General features: G+C 38.6%; 2 protein-coding genes across 9 annotated transcripts in view; one reads left to right on the forward strand and one right to left on the reverse strand.

The window, feature by feature from the left end:
- FTO (FTO alpha-ketoglutarate dependent dioxygenase) overlaps window positions 1–7,082 on the reverse strand; it is a 374,055-nt gene extending 366,973 nt beyond the window's left edge. For 2 of the 6 annotated variants that reach the window (XM_082712136.1, XM_082712135.1), the window contains exon 1: window positions 6,920–7,005. Coding sequence is in view for 2 of the 6 variants with exons in the window: in XM_082712132.1 (XP_082568258.1) it covers window positions 6,920–6,964 (45 nt within the window). In the remaining 4 variants the exon portion in view is untranslated. Of the gene's footprint in view, window positions 1–6,919 lie in introns of all 6 variants that reach the window. The other 4 variants (XM_082712134.1, XM_082712133.1, XM_082712132.1 and 1 more) reach the window with 3 other exon arrangements.
- A 55-nt stretch (window positions 7,083–7,137) lies between these two features.
- The window catches only part of RPGRIP1L (RPGRIP1 like), a 123,316-nt gene continuing 110,728 nt past the window's right edge, over window positions 7,138–19,725 (forward strand). Inside the window, exons 1-6 of one of the 3 annotated variants that reach the window (XM_082712123.1) lie at window positions 7,138–7,327; window positions 9,155–9,264; window positions 10,355–10,446; window positions 12,046–12,190; window positions 15,663–15,961; window positions 19,034–19,136. In XM_082712123.1, coding sequence (XP_082568249.1) covers window positions 9,257–9,264; window positions 10,355–10,446; window positions 12,046–12,190; window positions 15,663–15,961; window positions 19,034–19,136 — 647 coding nt within the window. In that variant the 5' untranslated portion in view covers window positions 7,138–7,327; window positions 9,155–9,256. Of the gene's footprint in view, window positions 7,328–9,154; window positions 9,265–10,354; window positions 10,447–12,045; window positions 12,382–15,662; window positions 15,962–19,033; window positions 19,137–19,725 lie in introns of those variants that run through there. The other 2 variants (XM_082712124.1, XM_082712125.1) reach the window with 2 other exon arrangements.

Here is a 19,725-nt window from a genome sequence, read left to right on the forward strand (position 1 = left end):
TCTCATCAGGAAGTATCAAGACAAATAAGAATACTGGGAGAGCATACAAAACAAACAGCCTATACTCATCCCAAATGTCAACAATGCCTTATTCATCCCAAATGTCAATGTCATGAAAGAAAGCATAAGGAACCAAATTAAGTAGACCAGATTAAAGGAGGTTAAAAGATATCAAACACATGACAATTACAGGTGATGTGTGGTCCTAGAATTGAACCTGGGCTAAGGGGGGGAGAAAAAAGCTATAAAAGATATCCTTAGGACAATTAGCAAAATTTACATATGGACTTGGGAATAAGAGTATTTTATCAATGTTAATTTTTTGAACATGACAACTGACTGTGTTTCTATACAACAAAGTGTCCTTGTTCTTAGGAAATAAATACTGAAGTATTCAGGAGTAAAAGAACATTAAGGTGTCTCCAACTTCCTCTGTAATGGTTCATTGAAAAAATAATAGGGGCGCCTGGGTGGCTCAGTGAGTTTAGCCTCTGCCTTCAGCTCAGGTCATGACCCCAGGGTCCTGGGATCGAGCCCCCGCATCGGGGGCTCTTTGCTCTGTGGGGAGCTTGTTTCTCCCTCTCCCTCTGCCACTTCCTGGTTCATGCTCACTCGCTCTCAAATAAATAAAATCTCTAAAAACAATAGTAATAATAATAATGGTTCATGTTTGGATATATAGGAAGAGAGAAAGCAAAAAAACAAATGTGGCAATGTGTTAACAAGTTGTGCACCTGCATAGTAGGCCTGTGAGGGCTCTCTGTGCTACTCTTGCTGCTCTTCTATGAATTTTAAATTATTTTCAAACAACAAACGAGGTCATCTGTGAAAAGCAAAAACATGGGGGCAACCCTGTATCAGTAGAGGGCCCTTCGGACAACAGCACTCATTCCAAGCTATAAATACTGTGTCCCTGGTAGGGGCCAAACCTCATCATGCTGGATCCTCACAGGAATGCACACTAGAAGCCTCGCTTGACGCCATTTTCTGGCTGGAGAAACTGAAGCATGGGCTGCCAACCATCCATCCCAACGGCAAGGAAATTTTAAAGGCCATGGTTCCCACTGGGGCCACCAAATACTGATCGGGACCATGCTACTGCATGTCTTACAAGAAAAACTCATTTTAAAAATGCATGAATATGCATATGCTTTGGTGCATTCCTAGGCTTTAACACAGATTAAATAAACGTGATCTGGAAAAGCTAGATAATATTTAGTTCAGCCTTTGCATTCACCCACCGGACTTGGACGCTGTATAAAAATCTACAGCCTAAGCAATCACAAGAAAAAAAAAAACACAATCTAAGTTATTTCAAAGAGAAAAGAAAAACCAAAAGTAATATTTACCCATTATGGGGATGATCGAGTTTAATTTAAAAAGCAAACAAGAAATCTTTGTGACCTTGGGATAGGTAACGATTTCACAGATAGAACACAAAAAGCATTAATCATAAAAAGCAATATCAATAAATTAGACCTTTATCAAAATTAAGTACTTTTGCTCTTCAAAAAACCATTTAGCAAACTAAAAGACTGGAAAACTATGTTCACAGTACATACCATCGACAAAGAACTGACACTTAGAAAATACAAACAACTCATAACACTTACTATTAAGAAGAAAACCAGCTCAAAAGATGGGCTGAAGATTTGTACAGACACCTCACAAAAACAAATAGATACATGGTCAATAAACACAAGACAAACTCACCATCATTACACGTTAGGGAAATAAAAATCAAAGCCACAAGGAGCGCCCCCTGGGTTGGTTAAGCACCTGCCTTCTGCTCTGGTCATGATCCCAGGGTCCTGAGATGGAGCTCAGTGTCTGGCTCTCTGCTCAGCAGGCAGCCTACTTCTCCCTCTCCCTCAGCCCTCCCGCTCTCTCCCCGCTCATGCTCTCTCTCACATACTCACTTTATCCCAAATAAATAAAATCTTTAAAAAAAAATTTTTTAAGCCACTATGAGATATACTTCACACCGTCGAAGATGGCTAAAATCTAAAAGATAGTAACAAAAGATGACACGTATGTGAAGAAATTGAAACCCTGGGGCGCCTGGGTGGCTCAGTGGGTTAAGCCTCTGCCTTCGGCTCAGTTCATGATCTCAGGATCCTGGGATCCAGCCCCACATCAGCAAGGAGCTCAGCAAGGAGCCTGGGGTAAGCCTCTGCCGTCGGCTCACTCAGGTCATGATCTCAGGATCCTGGGATCCAGCCCCACATCAGCAAGGAGCTCAGCAAGGAGCCTGCTTCCCACCACCCCACCGCTCCTCGGCCTGCCTTTCTGTCTACTTGTGATCTCTGTCTCTGTGTCAAATAAATAAATAAAATCTTAAAAAAAAAGAAAGAAAGAAAGAAAGAAAGAAAGAAAGAAAGAAAGAAAGAAAGAAATTGGAACCCTCAAGCATTGCTGGTGGAAACAAAATGGTGCATCCACACTGGAAAACAATGTCTTAGTCCATTCGGGATACTCTAACAAAATACCACAGACTACGTGGCTTATAAACAGCAGAAATGTGTTGCTCATAGTTTTGGAGGCTGGAAGTCCAAGAAATTGGTACCAGCATGGTCGGGTTCTAGGGAGGATTCTCTTCCACGCTGAAGACTCCAAACTTCTGTGTCCTCGCATAAGAGATGCAGAAGAGATGAGGAGCTCTCTCAGGCCTTTTTCATAAAGGCCCTAATCCCATTCCTAAACACCTAATCACTTCCAAAAGGCCTACCTCCCAATACCATGACCTTGGGGATTAGGGTTTCAACAGAAAAATCTGGGAAGGACTCAAACCTTCAGACCAAAGAAACAGTACAGCAGTCTCTTAAAATGTTAAATACAGGGGCGCCTGGGTGGCCTAGTGGGTTAGGCCTCTGCCTTCGGCTCAGGTCATGACCTCAGGGTCCTGGGATTGAGCCCAGCATCGAGCCCCACATCCGGCTCTGCTCAGTGGGGAGCCTGCATCCCCCCTCTCTCTCTGCCTGCCTCTCTGCCTACTTGTGATCTCTGTCTGTCAAATAAATAAAATCTTTAAAAAAAAAAAAAAAAAAAAGGTTAAATACAGATTTACCACATGACCAGCAATCCACTCCTCGGCCTCTACCCAAGAGGAAGGAAAATACGTGTCCATACAAAAAGGAGAATATGAATGTTCACAGCAGCATTTTTAATAATAGCCAAAAAGTATAAAAAACCCATATATCCATCAATTGGTGAATGGATTAAATAAAAGATGGTATATTCATACATTGGAATACGATACTATTTAATAATAAACACAAAAAATCAACATATTGTCTGACTCCATTTACATGAAATCTCCAGAAAAGGCAACTTTGGAGAAGTGGCTGCCTAGGGACAAGAGGTGGAATGGAGAATAACCTACAAAGGAATATACATCTTCTTTGGGAGATGATGGAAATGTTCCAAAATGAAATTATGGTGATTACTGCACAACTCTGTGAATATTTCAGAAATCACTGAATTGTACCCTTAAAAGAGGTGTGTTTTATGGTGCATAAGTTATACGTCCAAAGCTTTTTAAAAAAAATACTCAGCTTCATTAGTCGTCACTGAGATGCAAATTAAAGCCACGAGGAGATGCCACTACATAGCCACTAGAATGGCTAAAATTTTAAAGACTGACAATACTAAATATCAGTGGGGACATGGAACAACTAGAATTCTCATACACAGCTGCGGAAGATATAAAATGGTGTACTGGGTATGAATAACATCCCCCGAGATGATATGTCCAATCTTCACCCATGGTTGTTGTAAATGTGATCTTATTTGGAAAAAGGGTCTTTGTAGATGTAATTACACTGAGCAACCTGAGATTAAGATCATCCTGGATTTAGGGTAAGCCCTAAATATAACGACCAGTGTCTTTACTAGAGAAAGGAGAGGGAAATTTGACACATACACACAAAACACTGAGAAGGTGGCCGTGGGAACACAGAAGCCAACTGGTTTGCTGCCCAAACCAAGAAGTCACCAGAAGCTAAAAGAAGCAAGGAAGGATTCTCCCCCTAGAGCCTGCAGAGAGACCATGACCTGTGAAACCCTTGCGTCCAGACTTACCTTTAGAACTAAGAGAGAATAAATGTCTGTTGTTTTAAGACACCAAGTTCATGGGAACTTGCTCAGGCAGCCCTAGGAAACTAATGCAAGTGGCAGAATCACTTTGGCAGTTTCTTACATAGAACTGAGCAATTGGATTCCTGAGTGCTTATCCGAGAGAAACAAAGACAAAGACTTATACGTGAATGGTCATAGTAGCTTTTTTACATAATCAGCCCCAAACCAGAAACAATCCAAATGTACTTCAGCAACAGGTGAATGAATTAACAATATGTGGTAAAACCATACAGTAAATCATCACTTAGCAATAAAAAGGAAAGAACTACTGATACACAGGACAACATGAATGAATCTCAAAAATCTCAAAAATGCTGAGTGGAAGTAGACAGACTCAACAGTACACACAGTTTGTTTCCATTTATATGAAATCCTAGAAAATACAGACTCGTCTACAGTAACAGAAAACATTATTGATGGCTGCTTGGGAGCCAAGGTCGGGGAGACACTGACAGCAAATCAAGATGAAATTTCTAGAAGGGATTGAGAGGTTCTCTATGTCAACTATGATGGTGGTGTCACAAGTGTATACACCTGTCACAACTCGTCAAACTGTACACTATAAATGTGTGCAAATTATTGTACATAAATTATTCCTCAATAAAGTCAATTAGAAAATAAGAAAGTTCATGAATAACTGACCATTTTCTGTTTAACCTTTAAAACTTAATTGCCTATACTTTGTTCTAACCAGTAACATGTTCATATGCAAATTTAAATAAGTATCAAAGGAATTCTTTAAAGTAAAGAGGAAGATAACTTGCTCTACCAATTCAATGTGTTTCACATGTTGAAAGTGGGAAAAAGCTTTAAGTCAGAAGACCTAGTTCTGAGTCCTAGTTCCACACAGCAACTAAGTGGCCTTGGGCAAGTCATGATTTCCTCAAGCCTTGGTTTCCACTCCATAAATGTGATGACATGAGTCATTATCTCACAGGCAAAAGGTAAGGTTGCAGTAGAGTAAAAGCTCCTTTGCACAGGGATTCTATCTTAGTTTAAGTCATAATTCCAGTGTCTAGCAAATAATAAATGCTCAATAAATCAACAGAATGAGTAACATAAACATAAAGCTAAAACATACACAATGCCATTGGCTGACATTCATCTCTTTCTCAGCACTGTTGTAGACTAATTCAGAAGGATCCTCTCCTCTCTGAATCCGTCTTTAATATACTGTCCATATCACAGGCAGACCCTAGCATGAAAACTTCAGGTCCCTGGTGAAACCTCGTTATAACTCGGGTCATTATAGGACAGATTTTGTATATGTATTTTTTTAAGATTTCATGTATTTATTTGAGAGAGAGTGAGAGCAAGCAAGATCACAGAAGGAGAGGGAGAAGCAGACTCACAACTGAACAGAGCCTGATGCAGGGATCGATCCCAGGACCCCAACACCATGACCCGAGCTAAAGGCAGATGCTTAACCAACTGTGCCCACCCAAAGACACCCCCAGATTTTATATTTTAAATCCACAGAAGTCCTGCCCGAAGACAAACTCACTTGCACGATTCTAAATTCTACAAGCGCAAGAACTGTGTCTGTTTTAGTTCCCATTGGTCCTTACTTCTAATATTTGCCTAATATAGAGTAGACAATACAGCAGCACGGGTAAAGGCTATGTAACCAGATAAAGCAGGAAAGAGGGCCTTTTAAGAAGGACAAAGTGGCTGACGGGTAGAGAGCAGGGAAAGTGTCATGTCTCATGAGGCTGTAGGAACACGCAGGGTCCAAACCATGCAAGACATAGCAGGCCATGTGAAGTCTTCTCTTTCTCCGAAGAGCAACAGAACATCATGGAAGATTTTTAAACAGGTGGTTGGCGGGGGAGGGGGGGACATAATTAGATTTGCACTTTGAAAAGACCACTCTCCATAGTGTGCAAGGGACTGGTTGTGTGGAAGAAAGAGGACAAGGGAGTTGTTAGCGTGAGGAATAAGAGTGGACCAATACAGAGACTATTGCAACATCCATTAAAGAGATAATGGAAACTTGGTCCAAGGTGGTGGAGACAGAAAAAATGGACATGTCACAGACATGTGTAAACAAACCAACAGAACTTGATTTGGGAAGTGAGAGAAAGGAAAACACTCAATTCTTCTGAACCTTAAGTCTTCAGCTGTAAAACAGGACTGTTATTACCCCATCTGCATAATATCTATCTGCTATGGTAACAACATGAAATACTATAAATTTTACCAACTTAACATAGATCCTGAGATGTAATAAATGCTTTAAAAAAAAAAAAAAAGGAAGTCACCGTAGATCTTATTATTGCCACCTATGCAACAGCAACTATCAGAAGCGAAACTCCAAAGGTGGAAAACAGGATTGTAGTTAGATTCATCTCCTCTGTGCTGAAGACACAGATCACAACAGGCAGCCACTGAGACAACTGTTCCCAATAAACACATCTGACCGCACAGATACTTCATCTGAACTAATCTCAGTCCTAGGAAACCATTACTAAGAGAAAGAACATCTGTGATGATCACAGTCCGGTAAACTGAGGCATCAGGGTAGCTACAAAGACCAAGAAAAGCCGGGAAAGGAAATGGGTGTCGTGACTCTCACCGGTGAGCAGATCCAACACGACTAGGCCCGCATCCTGACCAGCATGAATGTGTATCCCCCAATGTCTCTGGTTCCCTTACTGACAAGGCCCTGTCATCCCTTGGCTTAAGACTGTGCGTCCGCTGGCCATGCAACCAAACCCTTCCAGCTCCCGGCCCCTAGCTACAAGTACACGAAGGATCCCAGACCGCCGAGAGGCCGACATACCTTAGCTTCGCGCTCTCGTTCCTCGGCGGTCGGGGTCCGCTTCATGCTGCCGCTACAGCCGTCTTCGCCACTGCTAGCCGCGTAGATCCCTCTCCCTGGACCCCGCCTCCTGCTTGTAGTTCTCTCGGCATCCTGCTCCCGTCCAGCGCCGTTCTCCGTCAGATCCACGAGAACTACCATTCCCAAGATGCAAGGCGGCGAAGCTCGAGAGCGCCTCGGGGTTTGGGGCAAGAGAATTTCCCAGGGCCGAAATCTACGCAGCGAGCGGGCGGGTGAGAGCAGGAGCAAAACTACATTTCCCAGGAGGCAACGGAGCCTGCCATGTTTTTCCCGTGCTCCTCTCCGCCAGGCGCCCAACACGCCGTCGGCGCTATAGCAACGGTAGCTAGTCGCGGGGAGAGAGTGGCGGTGAGTACTCCGGGGGAGTCAAGGGGCGCGGAGGTGGCCCACCCTCTACGTGCAGCACGGGTCGGGGTCCTGGGGTCTGCCCTATGTCCGAGAGAAGGCCTTAGAGTTCTGCTCGCGTGAAAAGCAGCCCGACACGAGACACCACATACCCAGGCCTGAATCACAGCCCGCCCATTATCCCCACGCCCAGCACCGGTTTGAAATTTTACATCCTACCCTGAAACCCTAGGTGATGAGAGTGATGATCATTGCCGTGCCTATCCAAGTACCTCAAGTAGAAGGGCACATAAACCCAGTTCTTTCATTAGCCCTGGTTTAAGAGTTGGTTGGTGGACCCTTAAGCCTCCCGAATGGCCTATTGTTTGCTTAATTATTTACAATTATTTGTTTATCGTCTGGTTACCCCCATAGGCTATTAACCACATAAACACGGAGTTCCTGTTTACCGTGTTAGTCTCAATGCCAGGTATTCATTTAATCGTGAAGTAAATATTAATCTCGGTGCCTGCCTTGCCCCCAGACACTGTTTCCTACCGCTGTGAATAGGACTGATACCCATCCCGAGATGCTTATACCTTATTAGTGGAGACGACGTAGAAATGAGCTAGTGAACAGATAAGAAATTTTAGGTAATGATGATTGCTACGACGGAAATAAATAGTGATGAATTTGGGAGGAAGAGTACTCTGACAGCGGGTGATCAGGGAAAGCATCTCTGAGGAAGGGGCATTTGAGCTGAACCCCAGAGGATGCGGAGCCAGCTGATGCGAAGGCTTTGAGCAAGGCGAGGGTTCCATGGCTTTGAGGAACCTAAAGGAGTGTTGAGTGAGCATGGTGAGCAAGGAGGGATAACATTAGTTGATGACGAAGATCTGTGACAGCATTGCACAGGGTTTGTTCATCTCAGCGCTCTTAACATTTGGAGCCACATAATTCTTTGTTGAGGTTCCTGTGCACTGCAGGACATTTAACTTCGTCTCTGGCCTCTAGATGCCAGTAACACTGCCTTCCACCTTCCCAATCAAGACAATCAAAAATATGACCAGACAACCCCTACTTAAATGTGTGACCTTGGACAAGTTACCAAAGCTGCCTCTTGGGTTTTTTTGTTTTTGTTTTTGTTTCTTTTTTTCATTTGTAAGGTAAGAATCATTTGAGTAACAACCTCATAGGGATATTGTGAGATACTTGATTAATGCACGTTAACGGAGCACTTAGAAGAGCCCCGGCACATTTTAGTAAGCATTCAGTAAATGTTAATCCCACTACCATTATCATAAAAGCTACTGTAACTCTATCATGGCGGAGTTACCATTTTCACAAGTGTCTTGTGTTTAAACTGCTTGATGATTTGGTTCCTAAAACTGATCATTCCTGTAGCAGTGTTGCCAAAAGAAGTAAAAAGTGATCCCTCAAGTATATGTCTGTTCGTTGTTTAATGCCACAGCTGAATGCAGTGATTCTCCACCTTTGACAAGTTATAATAAAGGTTAGGAGCCCTTTCTCTAAAGATATTGCATATATACATAGATACATACAAGATCTTAAAAACCATCTCTTGGGTCTACACATCCTCAGGCTCCATGGATTCCATTCATTCAGCAACTATTTAGCGAATGCCTGCTATGTGCCAAGCTCTGTGTTGGCCTCTGAGAATACCATACAGAGGTGTACAAGACAAACTGGGTATTCTCTTGGACTTTACATTCCAGGCCCAACATTCTAAAGATTGAGAAGCTCTGCCTTAGGGCACCTTCATTTTGTTTGCATTTGGCTCTTGGGGTGGTTTGAAATAAAATATAAACTCTTTTTTTTTCCATATCTTAGATATGCATAGACCATTTATATCCGCGTACAAAACTGAGTTACTGAGGTGCATCTCTGAAGAATAGAAACTGTAAAGATGCCAGAATTAACTGGACAGCTTGTATGTTGAGGTAGGAAGCCCTGGGACTAGGCCTCATGGCAACAAAGAAAGAACAGCACAAAAACAAATTCAGCTGGTCAGTTTATGAAACATCTTTCACAAAACTGAGACCTACCCACTCATTTGTACGCCAAGTTAAAAATTAATATTCAAGTAATACTGACATTCCAGGCAAATGTGCTAACTGCTTTTGATTTACCATCTCACTCTTAGAATAACTCTATAAGATACCTCTTCTCCATTTTTAAAGTTAAGGAAATGTGGCAACTGGCTGGCTAAGTTTTCAGTAGAGCACGTGACTTTTGATCTTGGGTCCAAGAGTTTGTGTTGGGGGTAGAGTTTACTTTAAAAAAAAATATATATATATATAGGGGAGCCTGGGTGGCTCAGTGGGTTAAGCCTCTGCCCTTCAGCTCAGGTCATGATCTTGGGGTCCTGGGATCGAGCCCCGCAACAGCTCCCTGCTCAGTGGGGAGCCTGCTTCCCCCTCTCTCTGCCTGGCTCTCTGCCTACTTGTGATCTCTGTCTGTCAAATAAATAAAATCTTTAAAAATAAAAAATAATGTGTGTGTGTGTGTGTGTGTGTGTGTGTGTGTGTGTATGAAAAGTAAAATGACTTTTTCAAAAAAAAAAATTAAGGAACTGAAACTCAGCGAGATTAGGTGACTTGACTAGCTAGTAAACAATAGAACAAGCATTTGAATCAGGTTTTTCGACTAGGTTTTTTCCAAGATACCTGCTTGCTTTGGGGGATAGAAGGGAGTAGGATGGAGAAGAAGTATTTCTTAAATTTGGGGTAATTGTTTTTGTTCAGATCAAGAAATTAAAAAAGAAGGAAGAATGATAATCTTACCTCATTTCTTAAGCAAACTATAGGAAACTATATACTTAAACTATAGGAAATTTATTGTTGAAAGGAACACTGATTGAATGTAGTATTACTTTTAAAAGAGAAGCTTTCCCCCTTCTTCAAGCAGCACATGTGGGCAATAGATGTCTGTTAGAATCATAATGCTTTATTCATTTTATTTGGTTCTTTCCATTGCATAGTTAACATTATATGTTGGAAGGATTTTATTTGAATTTTCTTTTCTCCACAGACAGGTCATGTCTCGTCCCACTGATGAGACGGCAGGAGACCTGCCTGTGAAAGATATAGGTCTAAACCTCTCTGGAATGGGAGGGTTACAAGGTATGGCCAGCTGTTATTTATTATCGTTATGAACTTTGATCAGTAACTTCTTTTCTTTTAATTTAAAGTATTTCTGATATCCTTACAAACGAAGCCATTTAAGTAACTATATAGCTCTTGATTGGACTAAACAGGAACATGGAGAATTTAGAACAACATATGGTATTTTACTGCATGCATCAATTATCAACAGCTCATAGAAAATGTAAAATCCCCCTCTGTTCTGATAAAGAATTGTTATAAATCATCTTTTTAAAATTCCACACATGAGTAGAAACTACACAGAGAGTATCAAGCCTCCAAAACTGAATTGCCTGGTTTAAATCACATTCACCATTAAAATTTTTCTTTATGTTTAAATTTTATAGGGGAGGAAATGCCGTATTTAAAAATTTTTGCCTTTCAAGTAGAGTATCTCAAAATAGTTTGTTTATCCAAGTGATACTGACTTTGTTTTATCAAATTAATATACATTAAAGGTTTCCTTTATCCTTTTATCACTTAGCGGTTACCCTAGAGCTAAAATATCACTTTCAAATTGAGAATGAGAAGCACTGCTTTGAGGAACAATTCAGAGTGTAGAGCTGTGTTTTTGTTTGTGTATACAACGTGTCAGCTCTGCTGTCATGCTACTGCATTTGTCATTAAGACGGCTGTTTTATAAAATATATTCCACTAAGGTGTCTTGCTACCACTGTTAATTAGAACAATTCAACTGGCAACCTTGAACTACTACAGAAAGGTGGTCAATGCATTGTTCATTGAAAATGATAAATTTGACTATACAGGTTTTATTTTTGAACGTAAAAAGTATGCGTTAGCTTTGCTTTAGATCTTTGGTGGAGTACCAGGTATTCACATACAAATAAATGTTAATTGTATAAAGCTGTTTATTCGAATTCGCTACCTTAAGTTAAATTCTTGCCCTCAGTAACCCATCATAGGGGCTTTAACCTTTGTCCATTTGTTGATTCTTTTGGATGATGATTGCAAATTAGTGACATGGAAAATACTAAATTTAAGCATATGTAAAAAATCATATACACAGGCTAAAAGGTATGAAAGTTCTTTAAAAATATATAAGAAAGGTTATAAATGATTTGTGAAGGTTTGTTGTTTGTACTTGCAAATTTTACAGTTTATTTTCTAGAACCCAGAACCCATACATAGCTCTGAAAAATATTTTATGTTCACCAAATTATTGTTAAAACTCTTACCTCTGTTAAAAAAAAAAAAACAACTTTTAGATAATCTGACTTTTAAGTTGTTTTTTTCAACATTGAACATATAAGTTGAAAGGTCTTATTGAATCAGAGTTCCATCTTACATTCATAAAGAATGGTTATTTAAATACCATTTTGAATAGATACTGTTATTACTCAAATCATTAGTATTGCATGTAAACTTTTAATAGAAAAGATTATTGTTCTGTCTGATTGGTGATATAAACAATGCTATAACATTTTCTAAAACAATCTTATTTGTGGGTCACAAAGTAGAAGAGATGAGTGCATCGGAGATTATATTAATATCAACAGTTACAATTTTTAGAGACTATTTTAAGTAATCCCACTACTAATTACCTTGGCATTTTTACAGAAACTTCAACAACACGGACAATGAGGTCTCGCCAGGCAGTGTCACGTATCAGTCGTGAGGAACTGGAAGACAGATTTTTGCGTCTGCATGATGAGAACATTTTGCTTAAACAGCATGCCCGCAAGCAAGAGGATAAAATTAAAAGGTTATGATAAAAAGCTTTTAGCTTTTTCTCCTGACACTGTAAAGTTTGGAGGATATGCTTTTTTGCAAACTTAATTGAAAACTCCACCTGGAATCTTTTTTGGAACAAGGCAGGTTGTAAATAAATACAATTTTTAAAAATGGAAAATCTTACAAACTAGAATAATAAACCAAAAAGATGATGAGTGTTTATTATGTCTGAAGTTGCTATTTGAAAGAAAGATCTAATAGCGAAGAGTGCCATGAGTATAGCATGTCTATAAATAATTTCTGGTTTAATATTTATAGTGTAATAAGCAAATGGCCAAAGCATCTGTTTTTTAAATGCCTTAGTTTAAAATGAAATTTTGGTAAAGTAATTAGCTAGTCTAACTTGTTAGAATGCATGTTCCATTAAGTTTTGGAGTTTACTAATGAAAACATCACTTCAATATCTGGAACATATTTAACTTAGCTTGGGTCTAGAATCTCTATTTCATAGAGTTCCTACTGTTTCTGAAGAAACATTGTCCCTTGATTTGTGTGCATAAAATTTTCGCTGGGATAACTTCTTAAGAGTAGATAGTCTTTCATTCCTTCTTGTTCAGAAACACTTTGACTATCTTCTGAATGTGCGGCATTAAAAACAAAAACGTACCTTCCCATTTGTAAGCTTCAACAAGCCTGGATTCATATTCATGTTCTAGGTTAAACGAAAAGCTGAGATAGCTATGGAAGAAAGAAGATAGGGGGGTCAGGTGGGAGTGGGGGCTTAGAATGCATCCTAAAGGGGTGATTCTAGTTCAGTTTCCACTCGGTGGACTTTGTTTTAATGACCCACTGACCTGCTGTGTTTTGGGGCTTTTACTTTGAGTTCATTTTTGAGTCAGGATAGTGTCTTTTTTCAAAACCTATGACTCACTTGCCTGATTCCTTTTCTGATCAGTAACACACACGTGTCCTATCAGAATGAGGAATGTATGCTATGACCACTAAACAATTTTTTTTCCTTTGTAAGCCTAATTGGTCAGTAAAATAATTGAATTCACAACCTTGACCTCATTAGTAATTTGTCCTAGCCAGAAAATATAAAACAACCTAATAATGAGCCATGTAGTTTAATGAAAAAAGGACTCGGCTAGGAGTCAAGCTATATGCATGTGTTCTATTATTTCTCTGCCACCGGCCTATGGTATTACGTTCAAGCCATTTAACCTCCTGGGATGTTATTTTACTTAGCCCTGAGAGTAATAATCTAATGACAACTGTGACCCAAAGCTCTAAAATCTTGAATTTCACACCACAGACACTACCTAGAGGAACGTGTAGAACTGCTCTTTTTGTTTTTTTTTTAATATTTTATTTTTTTATTTGACAGAGAGAGGTCACAAGTAGGCAGAGCAAGGGGGAAGCAGGCTCCCTGCTGAACAGAGAGCAGGATGTGGAGCTCAATCCCAGGATCCTGAGATCATGACCTGAGCTGAAGGCAGAGGCTTTAATTTAACCCACTGAGCCACCCAGGTGCCCCCCCCTTTTTTTTTAAAGTAATCTCTGCACCCAACATGGGGCTCGAACTTACAACCCCAAGATCAAGAGTTGCATCTCTACCGACTGAGCCAGCCAGGTGCCTCAGAACTGCTTTGAAATTTAGCCTTAAGGTGTAATTAGTATCACATTCGTATAAATGTAGATCTGATAAACCACCTTTTTAAATTGGTACTCAAACTTTACCAGATCACATATAATGCATTAATACTACAAAATAACCACATCAAACAATTGAAAATTATTGCTTTTACTAGACAAATAGAATCTTGTTTCTTGACAAAAAGTTTCCTGGAACATCCTTGAAGGAATTTAAAACCACTCTACTGATGTACTTTCCTTTCCTTAAAAATTTGGGTCATTTATGATTCTCCACTTATTGACTGCTTTTTTATATTAAACCTGTGTCTTTTGAATGTGATCTCTATCGCCGTGAAAGTCTCTCTATAACAAAAGATTCAGATGTTTAGGTTGACATCTCATTTAGATAGCAACCATATTTCTATGGCAAAACCGTTGGGGGGTGGGGTAAGGATCCTTAACTCATTAAAGAGCTAGATAGAGTGTGTGGCTCTGCTGGGCTTATGATACCTGCCCAAATTTCCCCATGATATATCATTCTGTGGATTAGGTGGAAAAGAAACTAATCCATTGATTATTTTACTAGAGTGTTTGTGGTCCTCTTGGATCTTGGTTTTTATTATCCTATATCCCTTATAAAGCATGTTTAATGGATTTGCCTCAAGGGAAAGAGAAAACAATCTTAACTGATTATGTTATGCATATTTCTCCCTGATGCCACATGCTGTAGGCCGAGTAGCCAGAAGTGTAGATAGACGTGTATTACTACCGCTTTTACAGAGGACTCCGCTTAGGGCAAAAAGGGGTTGTTCTATGACATCCCAAAGCCATTAAGGATTTTTTTATTTCACTTTTGTTCTCTTAAGTAAAAGCTTCTGTCCATAACCATGCTAAAATAAAGCAAACCCCGTTTAAAGAAAAATGAAGTGAGTTTTTATTTTCAATCTCCGTCTGGCTCTTTATAAAAATAGATTCACTGTAAACTAGAATCAGCTATTGAAGATGTGCGACCAATTTTGTAAAGTCTTGAACTTGTGTCTCTCATCAAAGCCACCTTTTCTTTCTTGTCCTGCCAAGATTTTTCCATTCACTGTCAGGCATGTTTTCCGTACGTGTATATTACATCACCCCCATGTGCCCTTTCTGTCTTTTGTTCTGTCTAACCAGTTTTTATCAAACTTAAAAGACTGAAAGGTATAAACTCTTAAGATATCAAAAGCACAACTTGTGTCTAAATTTAAAGGTAGCATTAAAATAATACTTCCTGCATCTGAGTGTTTTCTACCATTAAACATGAACATTTCTCAGGCACTAAGCGTCACATTTCAGTTTCTCTGAATTTTTCACTGGGCTCTTTATCTGTGTGTACCTATGCATCCTAACATTTTTGTACTTGTAATATGTCTTAATCTTAGAGAACCTGAAAACAGTTCACCTAAAACATATCATCTAAATGCTGCAGTCTTAACACACTTTTCAAAAGTTGTAGCTTACTGTGGCTCGCATCTCTAACCCAACACATCCACAATCTGTAGCTACATTTAAGTGCATACAGCATTCCTACATAAGGTCATGCGTTAAAAATTGCATTTGAGGAACATATGGAGTAAATATGTGTCCTCTCTTTACTAACCTTAAATGATAAGCCTTAGGAAACTGTTATTTGTCAGTGCTATAAAGCAGATTGTTGCCCAGTGGTTTCAATTATCATCAAAGGATTCTTCACAGGCAGTAATAGTTACATCAAAACCTGAAATTTATTATTCAGGTTCTGCACTGAAGTCCTCACAGTGATTATGTTCCTTTCAACAGAATGCATTTTATGCTGACTTCTCACATTCCTTTTCATCTTTTTATTATTTCCCTAGAATGGCCACCAAGTTAATACGGCTAGTTAATGACAAGAAAAGATATGAGCGGGTTGGTGGCGGCCCCAAGCGGCTGGGACGAGATGTAGAAATGGAAGAAATGATGGAGCAGCTGCAGGAGAAAGTTCATGAGCTTGAAAGACAGAATGAAGTCCTCAAGAACAGACTCATTTCAGCCAAACAGCAACTTCAAATCCAGGGTCACAGGCAAACGCCGTATAATTATGTGCAATCTCGTGTTAACACTGGGCGTCGAAAAGCGCATGAAAATGCAGGCTTACAGGCATGCCCCAGGAAAGGTAAAATAAGCTTATATTAAATCCTGAATGTCAGTCTTTTAGTAGGCCGTCTTACACACACGCACACACAGTATTTCTGTATTTCGCATGTTTTTAAGTACCTTTAGAAATAGAAAAATAGTTTTTTGACTTGCATTTTGATAAAATGTTAATATTAACATGAGAACTATTTGTTGAGTAAAACAGTGAATGTAATTATCTATCCTGATATGAGAGACGTGTGTGAAACTATATAAAATAGTGTAATTTGAGTTGGTTTTCTGTATTGCAGACAGAAATTACATTGACTCAGGCAAATAGGGAAACCAGCTAGTTTGCTTTTTACAATCATACTTTCTGTTTTGAATGATCACACTTAATTTCTTTGTCAAAAGACCCCTTATAAAATTTGCAGAACTGCTTAAATTTCTCATTGTGTGTAAGCAGTGTGACTGTGCAATGCACACATAACTAAGGGTTTAAAAAGTTGTGTTCTTGCTCCTCTACATACTCCCTGGTGACCTCGGACAAGTCATCTAATCATTCTGAACTTGCTTCTTCCATGCGAAATAAAAGGATTTAAGCAACTGACCCTAAAGATCTCCTCCATCTCCAAAAATGATCATAGATCAATCACTTTCCCCATTTTGAGAGTGAATCACCTAAAACCTACCCACACAAAGCAGTTCAGTTGCATAGATGAAACTTAATATAGAAAGAACATGAATCTTTCTAATAAAAATTCCCAATTCTCCCAAACATGGACAAACTTTATTTATAATGAGGCGAAAAATCAATCAATAGTTTCAGTAACTTTTTTAAAATTTCAATTACTAGGGAAGGAAATAAAATTGTAGCTACGATTGATGTTCATTTGGAACATGCTTCACATAAAGACCCAACATTTTGAGGGACACAAAAAGTCATGTAAAACTTTCAATTCATCAAGGAGGACAAAAAAAATGCCATATAGACCGAAAAGGAGAAAATTTTCTTGTATTTTTTTTCTCCAAGCCAAAATATTGACCCTATCTCTTCCTTAGGCAGAGTTCCCTTGAAGTCAGTAAGGCCTCCACAGAGGCAAGAGGCAGCTGCAAGATGAAAGTGCTCAGCTATGCCTAGCTTGTGAGATTGGCAATAGACTTTGATATAACCAAAGCAATCACAATGCATTATAAATTAGAAAATGCCCTGCTGCTAATTAACTTTCTCCTTGGAAGAGAGCACTTGACATCTCAGAGCCTCGTTTTTCCCATCTGTAAAATGGAGTGATAACACCAGATGAGGAAAAAAAAGTCAAAAGATGGCAACTCCACGGTAGTATATTTTATCTTTCAAAAGTTGCTTACCCTCTCTCAGCCTTTGTTGGGTCATCTGTGACTGAAGCAGGGCAAGACGATTTGTATGGCTTGTAAGATCTTTTATACTAAACAAAGAAGCAATGCCCAAATGGTAGGTTAACCTGACAAACTAATATACTGCTATGAATAGCCGTTTGAATGGATGAGTCTGGTGGAAGTTTCCTCCTATAGGGAAAAAGAAAAAAAGAGCCATAGAGCAGCACAGTCTTTCAAATGTGACTACAGAGTTTAAATTTCTCCTGGTGTTTATATACTCTTAGTAATTCAGACCTTTCTCAGGGCTTGGTACAGAGTCCAAGGCGTAGAGCTTTACAGAGCACTACATAGTGATGAATACTTTGTCAGCCATTACCTTTCTGAGTAAACTTGAGGCACCATCATCGGGGTTGATGCCTTAGTAATCTTAACAGTCTCTTCAAGACCGTCACCTTTGGATCCGGAAGTTACGCCATGCTTGTCAGAAGTATCACAGTGTAGGGTGGCTAGGTGAGAACACTAGACTCGCCCTGGCTACAGGCACTCTTGCCTCTAAGCTGCTGAACGCATACTCCTATTTTCTATATGTGCCTGGTCAAGAGAAAGAATGGGAAGTACTGGTTTGAGATGTGATCATTACAATGTGGAAACAATCCTTATAGTGAGGAACCAGTAGAACAAAGATTCTTACAACTGTGTATGGTACACATTAAGTTTTAAGATTACTTTAAGGATAAGTAGATTCTTTTTTTAAACTTCGCTAGTGATGTTTAGTTTTTCCATAATTTATGTACGAAAAGCTTAAGAATTAGCATTACTGCCAAAATTGGCAAATTTTAACACAGTAAACTATTTTAATGGTTTTAGGCAGAGCCTTTTCTGGTCTTTAAAATGGGCTATAATAGATAGAGAAAATTTTGGAAACAGCAAACAATAGTTCTATTCTAATTAAAAATAAACTTTCTTAAAAGAATGTACTTTATCTGTATCTTATATCTGAGACGATGCTCCATTAGAAATCTGAATTATTTGTCATACTTTATCTACCTTAAGCTCTAGTAATTTATTTTGTAAGTGTAAACAAGTAATTAAAATTATGTCTCATTTTTAACAATGGGAGTAGACTTGTAAAAAATGCACCTATTTTTATAAGAAAAATATTTTAAGGGCAGCAGCAAAATGTTTTATTTAAAGGAATCTCATTGGTGATCCCTTTTTTAATTGCCTTTGTTTAAATAGGGATTTTGTTATTGAGATGGAAGAAACCAAAGTATAGGAAACATTTTGACTTACACTTACAGTATCTGTGATTAACGCAAATGAAGACAAGGTTCAATACGTAAGGTCAAGGAATGTGAATGACTAAAAAAAATCTTTCTAAAACTATATCAAAAATACTAAAAAAAAAAATCAAGATTTTAAAATATTTTTCTTTCATACTTTAGCTTATATTATAAAACCCTGAATTTAGTTTTTTCAGAAATAAATTTAGATGCTCTACATCTAAGTTGAACCAAATTATTTCTAGGTCATTTGGTTTCCATAGTAGAAGTTGTTTAATGGGCAATACCTGCTGCTCTGTACATTTAATGCCAGCGGTAATTCCTTTGGCAATGGATTTCTAATTCTCTGTACTATAGAACATGTATCTCTCAGTACTTAAGAAATTTTCGTCTATTGTACATTTCTTCATGATAGCAAATCAAGAGTTCTGCTTTCCCAATTCACTTTTATAATCTTACTGATTGACTTTTAGGTATTAGATTCCAAGATGTCGATGTAGCAGAAACTCTACAACCCATGCTTACAAAATATGGCAACAATTTACTTGAAGAAGCCAAAGGAGAAATAAGAAATTTGTATGTATTCTTTTTGTGGTCATTTTAGAGCTTTGTTTATTGATCATGTCTTTTTTGATCCCTCCCTTTTTCTTTATTTTAAACACGATTTGTTTATGTACATATAATTTGCTCCACTAAATATATCTAGATCTGTGGGGTAAGAACAGATATTATATAACATGTTTCCAATAAAATGAGGAAAATGAGCAACTTAACCAACTATATCAGTGGAGAGGTTCATAGAATAGTCTTCTATATTATAATTTTCTCCCCAAACAAATGGCATAAAGCCCAGTCATTTATAATAATGTAAGCTTTAGGGGCAACATTTCCATTCTCAGAAAAATTACAGGTAAATTTTTTTTTTTTTAGATCCTGAATTAATTAGCCTTTTTGTGGTTAAAAATAAAAGAGAGAGAGAATTAGAGGGAGTGGCTTAAAAGTTTGGAGTTATCAAATACATATGGATTTCAGATTTTGTTGCTGATACTACATTCTTCATCATACTATGGTTTCAAAAGTTACTTCTGCCACATTTAGCTTACTTCCCCAGTTAATCAAAGCCTCATGGTTTGAGTGTCTGTGAATCACACAAATGAAGATAAGG

This window comes from Mustela nivalis, assembly GCF_964662115.1.
Source record: "Mustela nivalis genome assembly, chromosome: 18".
NCBI lineage: Eukaryota > Metazoa > Chordata > Mammalia > Carnivora > Mustelidae > Mustela > Mustela nivalis.